This window comes from Thalassophryne amazonica, chromosome 18 (assembly GCF_902500255.1).
Source record: "Thalassophryne amazonica chromosome 18, fThaAma1.1, whole genome shotgun sequence".
NCBI lineage: Eukaryota > Metazoa > Chordata > Actinopteri > Batrachoidiformes > Batrachoididae > Thalassophryne > Thalassophryne amazonica.
Genome location: NC_047120.1, coordinates 53,859,265 through 53,867,855, shown reverse-complemented (window position 1 = coordinate 53,867,855; position 8,591 = coordinate 53,859,265). Strand labels below are relative to the sequence as shown.

General features: G+C 40.3%; 1 protein-coding gene across 1 annotated transcript in view; it reads left to right on the top strand.

Annotated features, from left to right (window-relative positions):
• The first annotated feature begins 2,606 nt into the window (after positions 1-2,606).
• Positions 2,607-8,591, top strand: part of LOC117530930 (ubiquitin carboxyl-terminal hydrolase 31-like) — a 37,728-nt gene continuing 31,743 nt past the window's right edge. The window contains exon 1 of the mRNA XM_034193893.1: positions 2,607-3,194. Coding sequence (XP_034049784.1) covers positions 2,640-3,194 — 555 coding nt within the window. The 5' untranslated portion in view covers positions 2,607-2,639. The remainder of the gene's footprint in view (positions 3,195-8,591) is intronic.

Genomic DNA, 8,591 nt, shown 5'->3' with positions numbered 1-8,591 from the left:
TAATGTTTTTTAAAGTTGGTTCAACTATTCTTTTTTTAGTATAGGGCATTACCTGGTTTACAAACAAGGTTAGCAATGAAACAAAAAATAAATACACCACTAATTTACAGATGAACACGGCATTTCAGCCTGCACTGGAAAATAAGCTGTTTGAAAACAATGCATCTTAATTTTTAAATCTCCTTTAATATCACGTTCAAATCCAGTATAAGTATTCAGTTCTCGCATATCAATATTTGTTTAATGTATTGGATTACATCTTGCTTGCAACAGTTTATTCAACAAAAATCTAATGGGATGTCTGGAAGATGAAAATGAAAAAAATAAAATGTTTTAAATCAAACTGATTTATGTCTTCGTGTGTCCAGTAAAATTGTAATTCAAATTTTATGCTGTTTAATTGCTAATTGTAAAATTTGTGTGTTATATATTAACCTGCTTAAAAAATATGCTGTAAGGCTGTAAAACGTTCTCACATCGTCTAACACTACTTTCTACCACATGCAGTTTGTTGTTACACCGTTCTTACCTTGAATACTCAAATTTCACATGCGTATTCTCATTGCATCTGCCCTGTCCTTACCAATACTGCACCACCCACTGCGCTTTTTCATTTGTTCTGCAAGTTTTCTTGTGTCCACATATAGGTTCAGCAATAAACTGCAGTCAGAAAAATACTGTCCTTCCAACCATATCTGTCTCAATTAAAAACACACTCACGTGCTGTGTGCAGGTATGCACATGCTTTGGCATGAACCTGCTTATAATGCTATAAAACACATTTGTTGCATCCGTACTATATCAGTACTAATATCCTAATACATCATAATAGTTATAATACTATTACTACTGTCCAAATGTTTTCAAGCACACAAGACTTTTAATGAAAATGTGATTTTTTTTCTGCCAGCCAGTTTACAGAAAAACAAATTTGATATATCCAACATAAGATTCTATTACATTAATTTAATAAACTGATTATATCACATTACAAAACAACAGTAATTTTTTAAAACACGATTTGTTTGTAGGTGTACTTCTGTTCTCTACATAAAAGAAAGATGCTGATGATCGATGAAACAAAACTTATTCTGCACATCAAAGAAAATTTGTACTTTTGGCACATAAAAGTTTATGGTAAGTAAGAAGTGGTCACATATTTTCCTTTATTTCTCACACACACACACACACACACACACATATATATATATATATTATAAGAAGCGTATTACCAAGGCAAAAAAATAAAAAATCCAGATTCGTCATGAATTTTACACCAAAATTCCCCAGTGTTAATTCAGCTGACACCATGTTAATATTAACACTATTTCTGAGATTATATAATGCTGACAGGTTTTGAGTTAAAGGGTCATTTTTGATTATTCTAATGTGGGCCAACTTGAATTAACACTAGTTAACACTAATGACACTACAAATTTTAAAATAAATGAGTAATATTTGTTTGTTGTAACAATTAGTTTTGGAAATGTTTTAAAATATAGAGCAAATTTTCTAGCAATTTGTTGGATTTATTTGCATTTTTTTGATGCTAATAATCTGAAAAATGAAATCTTAAGGCGTATTGTGTTTTCACTGTAAGAACCTTGTTACATTTACTATCTATATACATATAGATAGATAGATAGATAGATATATAAATGAGTAATAAATGAGTAATATAATTTGTTTGTTGTAACAATCATTTTTGGAAATGTTTTTAAATATAGAGCAAATTTTCTAGTAATTTGTTGGATTTATTTGCTTTTTTGGTGCTAATAATCTGAAAAATGAAATTAGTAAGGCATATTGTGTTTTCACTGTAAGAACCTTGTTACATTTTGCTATATATATATATATATATATATATATATATATATATATTAATATACAGACTTTATTTGTTGTGGCTCTATTTCTGGGGACATGTGATCATCATCATCACATGCTGCTCTACCTGCTTCTCCTCCAACATGGACCAGTGTTTGGTCGTGACGTCAGCCGTCACCGCCCTGCCCGCAGTGTCGGTGATTACAGCTGATGATGGAGACCGGAGGAGCGGCCTCGCCGTCAATCCCGTTCGGATGAGAGGAACGGAGGCGCGCGAAAACCAACACAAGGATCGGGAAAACTTTAGGGTGGGGGAACACCTCACCCTGGGAGATTTGACGTCGGACTCCGGGGGAGATGCTCGTGCGGCAAAGTGGCGGCGGCGCGTCGTGGGGGCTTCCTCACGCTCACCGGAGACATCTGGATAAATCGATCGGTACCGTGGGTGATCCACAGCGTCATCTGTGGAGCTGCGCCTTTTTTTTATTATTATTATTTATAAATGAATGATGGGGAATTGCGCGCGCCTGCTGACGGTGTGATTTGTTTACGTCTGTTTCCGTGCGTCGGAATGATGGAGATGGTTTGGCACCAGTGATGATGACTCCGAACTCGTACGGACTGTGGATCTCCGTGCGCTCCGTGATGATGATGATGATGATGATGACGACACTTTGAACCACCTTCACTCTTCTGTCAAACATGTCCAGGCCCACAAACTGAGGCGGGCGCGCGCTAGAAAGCGGGTCCGATCGTAAAAAAAAAATAAAATAAAATAAATAAAATAGTAATAATAAACGTTGGCAGCGACCATGTCGAAAGTTGTCAGCAGTAAGGAGAAGAAATCCTTCAGCAAAAAGCTGTTCCGGAGGAGCTCGGTGCGCTCCGTGGGCAGCTTCATGAACAGAGTTCTCCGGACTCTGTCCACGCTGTCTCATTTCGGTACCGACGAGCAGGCCGCCGAGGATGACAAGGACGAAGCCTCTCTGGTTCCGACCACAACCGGGGTATCGGTCCCGTCCGACGACAGCGACTGCGGGGGTTTCCCCTTCGGGGACAAAATCCCGGGTGTCGCCGGACTCAAGAACCACGGCAACACCTGCTTCATGAACGCGATCCTGCAGTGCCTCAGCAACACCGAACTGTTCGCCGAGTATCTGGCTCTGGAGCAGTTCCGAGGAGGGGACACGGCCACCACCAACAACGACAAGGCCAAGTCCAACGGGGTGCTGGTGCAGAAGAAGGGGATCCAGCAGCAGCAGCAGGAGCAGGAGGAGGAGGGCGGGGAGGTGACCGAGCAGCTGTCCGGTCTGGTTCGGGCACTCTGGACCTTCGAGTACACGCCCCAACACAGCCGAGACTTCAAGGTAAAGCCTGAGCCTCCCACCTGTTCCACCACAAACCTCACAGCCTCATAAAAATTCAAAATAGGGAAGACCGGGACACTGGTCACATTTTTTTTTCTCCCGTGGCCAAGTGGTTAATGCGCTTGGTTTCAGTGCAGAAGGTTCCGGGTTCAAATCCCACCCCTGCCACATTTCTCCATGTAATGTGGAGTTGCGTCAGGAAGGGCATCCGGTGTAAAACCTGTGCCAATTCAACATGCAGATCCACCTTGGATCTGCTGTGGCGACCCCAAGTGCAAACAAGGGAGCAGCCGAAGGGACTTACTTTACTAAAGTCACATAAATTTATTCCCCAAGATGATGCAAGAATCTTTAATTATCATGAAAGCAAGTGCACTTTCTTTTCTAATGGGGCTATTCAACAGAGTGCTGTTTCTTCCCATTTCATCTTGATTAGCAAATTGTGGTGCGTTTTGAATCTTCTTCATCCATCTTTGTCAGTCTAGAACCAACTTGGTATACGTAGTAGTTACCACCATTATCTGTGCCAAATTTGCCATCAGGATCTAATTTTTGAACCGTTTAAAAATTTCATCTCGATTTAAATAACCTCGTATGGGAATAAAGTAGTAGCAGTTAAGTAATTACACTGATGCTTGTTATTGTTGACAGAGGCAAGCAGGAGCCGCTGTGCAATAGTAGTACAGCTGAGCCCGGGTTTTAGCTTTCTGGTTAGAGCGTCCTCCTCCTATGCTGGAGATCGTAAGTTTGCATCCCGAGGGGAGTGAGTGGGCGGAGTCGTCAACAACACAATGCAGAGCAAGCTGCTACATTAGCACTCTTAACAAAAACAGTGTCTTGGGTTCAAGTTCACCAATTCCCAATTCCTTCCTGTGCTGAGTTTGCTTGTTGTCCCTGTGTCTACTTGGCTTCCAGGTATTCCGGTTTTCTCCCGCCATCAAAACATGTGTTAAGTTCTTTGTTGTAGGTCTGTAGATGTGTTCGGAAAGTCATCCAAATCAATATGAGAACTGTGTTTGAAAACTGTTCCCAGAAAGCATCCTGTCTCTGCAGTGTTACAGCGAATTTATGCAAAAACCGTCAGAGGGCAATAAAGTACCTTTTGCTTTTGTTTCGCGCTTTTGTTTCTTCAGCCAAGTAAACTATCTATTGATGAGAAGTTTTTCCTTCGCAGAAAAGAAACAAAGCAAACTTAGAGGCAGCCATGTGACCCCCCATTCCCCCACATATTTTGTGTAAACTCAACTGAGGTCTTAAATGGTGTGATTGCAGGTTCCAATGTCCCACATACAGTGTTTATCACACACAACATTAGCTATAACTGTAGCAAGGAAAAGAACGTCATAAGCTAACATGTTGTATGCTTTATTTTTTTTAATGGTAGTTGTGAGTAGAATGGCTAAATGGACATTTTAAACTTAATGCACAGTTGCTTTAATTTAGTTAGCAACACTGCTAGCCAAGAGTACATGGACATTATACTATGACATTATACAGGCAGCATATGTTAGCTCTGATTGTTGTTAGCATGGATGTTAGCTGTGACTGTAGTGACAAAATAGACATTTTAAAGTTAACATCCAGTACCTTTCGTTTTAGTTTTCAAGACGTTAGCTGTGACTGTAGTGACCAAATTAACATTTTAAAGTCAACATGTAGCAGCTTTAATTTAGTTAGCCTGTTATCTATAATTAAATGGACGTTATACAGGCAACATTGTACAAACAGTAGCTTTAATATTTGTTAGCAGCTTTGATGTTTTTGGCAAGACTGTTAGCTGTGACTGTAGGGACAAAGCGTACATTTTTTTTTTTTGCTTTAGTTTTTGGTAGTAAGGCTGTTAGCTATGAGTAAATGGACATTATACAGCTAACATACTCTCCATTTTGATTTTTTATCAGCAAGGGTGTTAGCTATGACTGGATTTACACTCAACAAAAATATTCAATTCAATTCAATTTTATTTATATAGCGCCAAATCACAACAAACAGTTGCCCCAAGGCGCTTTATATTGTAAGGCAAGGCCATACAATAATTACATAAAACCCCCAAAGGTCAAAACGACCCCCTGTGAGCAAGCACTTGGCGACAGTGGGAAGGAAAAACTCCCTTTTAACAGGAAGAAACCTCCAGCAGAACCAGGCTCAGGGAGGGGCAGTCTTCTGCTGGGACTGGTTGGGGCTGAGGAAGAGAACCAGGAAAAAGACATGCTGTGGAGGGGAGCAGAGATCGATCACTAATGATTAAATGCAGAGTGGTGCATACAGAGCAAAAAGAGAAAGAAACACTCAGTGCATCATGGGAACCCCCCAGCAGTCTAAGTCTATAGCAGCATAACTAAGGGATGGTTCAGGGTCACCTGATCCAGCCCTAACTATAAGCTTTAGCAAAAAGGAAAGTTTTAAGCCTAATCTTAAAAGTAGAGAGGGTGTCTGTCTCCCTGATCTGAATTGGGAGCTGGTTCCACAGGAGAGGAGCCTGAAAGCTGAAGGCTCTGCCTCCCATTCTACTCTTACAAACCCTAGGAACTACAAGTAAGCCTGCAGTCTGAGAGCGAAGCGCTCTATTGGGGTGATATGGTACTATGAGGTCCCTAAGATAAGAAGGGACCTGATTATTCAAAACCTTATAAGTAAGAAGAAGAATTTTAAATTCTATTCTAGAATTAACAGGAAGCCAATGAAGAGAGGCCAATATGGGTGAGATATGCTCTCTCCTTCTAGTCCCCGTCAGTACTCTAGCTGCAGCATTTTGAATTAACTGAAGGCTTTTCAGGGAACTTTTAGGACAACCTGATAATAATGAATTACAATAGTCCAGCCTAGAGGAAATAAATGCATGAATTAGTTTTTCAGCATCACTCTGAGACAAGACCTTTCTAATTTTAGAGATATTGCGTAAATGCAAAAAAGCAGTCCTACATATTTGTTTAATATGCGCTTTGAATGACATATCCTGATCAAAAATGACTCCAAGATTTCTCACAATATTACTAGAGGTCAGGGTAATGCCATCCAGAGTAAGGATCTGGTTAGACACCATGTTTCTAAGATTTGTGGGGCCAAGTACAATAACTTCAGTTTTATCTGAGTTTAAAAGCAGGAAATTAGAGGTCATCCATGTCCTTATTTCTGTAAGACAATCCTGCAGTTTGGCTAATTGGTGTGTGTCCTCTGGCTTCATGGATAGATAAAGCTGGGTATCATCTGCGTAACAATGAAAATTTAAGCAATGCCGTCTAATAATACTGCCTAAGGGAAGCATGTATAAAGTGAATAAAATTGGTCCTAGCACAGAACCTTGTGGAACTCCATAATTAACCTTAGTCTGTGAAGAAGATTCCCCATTTACATGAACAAATTGTAATCTATTAGATAAATATGATTCAAACCACCGCAGCGCAGTGCCTTTAATACCTATGGCATACTCTAATCTCTGTAATAAAATTTTATGGTCAACAGTATCAAAAGCAGCACTGAGGTCTAACAGAGCAAGCACAGAGATGAGTCCACTGTCTGAGGCCATAAGAAGATCATTTGTAACCTTCACTAATGCTGTTTCTGTACTATGATGAATTCTAAAACCTGACTGAAACTCTTCAAATAGACCATTCCTCTGCAGATGATCAGTTAGCTGTTTTACAACTACCCTTTCAAGAATTTTTGAGAGAAAAGGAAATATAAACGCATATATATATATATATATATATATATATATATATATATATATACTCAACAAAAATATAAATGCAATACTTTTGGTTTTGCTCCCATTTTGTATGAGATGAACTCAAAGATCTAAAACTTTTTCCACATACACAATATCACCATTTCCCTCAAATATTGTTCACAAACCAGTCTAAATCTGTGATAGTGAGCACTTCTCCTTTGCTGAGATAATCCATCCCACCTCACAGGTGTGCCATATCAAGATGCTGATTAGACACCATGATTAGTGCACAGGTGTGCCTTAGACTGCCCACAATAAAAGGCCACTCTGAAAGGTGCAGTTTTATCACACAGCACAATGCCACAGATGTCGCAAGATTTGAGGGAGCGTGCAATTGGCATGCTGACAGCAGGAATGTCAACCAGAGCTGTTGCTTGTGTATTGAATGTTCATTTCTCTACCATAAGCCGTCTCCAAAGGCGTTTCAGAGAATTTGGCAGTACATCCAACCAGCCTCACAACTGCAGACCACGTGTAACCACACCAGCCCAGGACCTCCACATCCAGCATGTTCACCTCCAAGATCGTCTGAGACCAGCCACTCGGACAGCTGCTGAAACAATTGGTTTGCATAACCAAAGAATTTCTGCACAAACTGTCAGAAACCGTCTCAGGGAAGCTCATCTGCATGCTCGTCGTCCTCATCGGGGTCTCGACCTGACTCCAGTTCGTTGTCGTAACCGACTTGAGTGGGCAAATGCTCACATTCGCTGGCGTTTGGCACGTTGGAGAGGTGTTCTCTTCACGGATGAATCCCGGTTCACACTGTTCAGGGCAGATGCATTTTATTGATGGCATTTTGAATGCACAGAGATACCGTGACGAGATCCTGAGGCCCATTGTTGTGCCATACATACAAGAACATCACCTCATGTTGCAGCAGGATAATGCACGGCCCCATGTTGCAAGGATCTGTACACAATTCTTGGAAGCTTGCGAAGGAGATGTGTTGCACTGCATGAGGCAAATGGTGGTCACACCAGATACTGACTGGTATCCCCCCCCAATAAAACAAAACTGCACCTTCAGAGTGGCCTTTTATTGTGGGCAGTCTAAGGCACACCTGTGAGGTGGGATGGATTATCTCAGCAAAGGAGAAGTGCTCACTATCACAGATTTAGACTGGATTGTGAACAATATTTGAGGGAAATGGTGATATTGTGTGTGTGTAAAAAGTTTTAGATCTTTGAGTTCATCTCATACAAAATGGGAGCAAAACCAAAAGTGTTGCGTTTATATTTTTGTTGAGTGTAGTTGCTATTTGTTTTGCTATGATTTTAGTCAATAAGTGACACTCACCTTTGGCTTCATTCTGGTTATTAAACTGTCAGTGATAACATGAGCATAATTAGCAATTTGACTGTACAATGTGAGTAAGTGGACATTTAGATTTACTCAGCTTTAATGTTTGACACGGGTATCATGAGAAAATATTGAACATGAGGCTGTATGTATTTTGAAATTCATTTATTTCGGTCAATAATTGCAGACAGGCACAATAATTATGGACTGGCCTTGAACGTCTCAGTCACTTGTCAGCAAGCCTTTAGCGTTAGCGTTAATTAGCATGTCTTTTTCTTGGATATGAAAACTGTGTTTCATAATATCTGGGGTGTTATGGACTTTTTTTTAAAGGCTACACTATCCTCTAGCATTGATTATTCCAG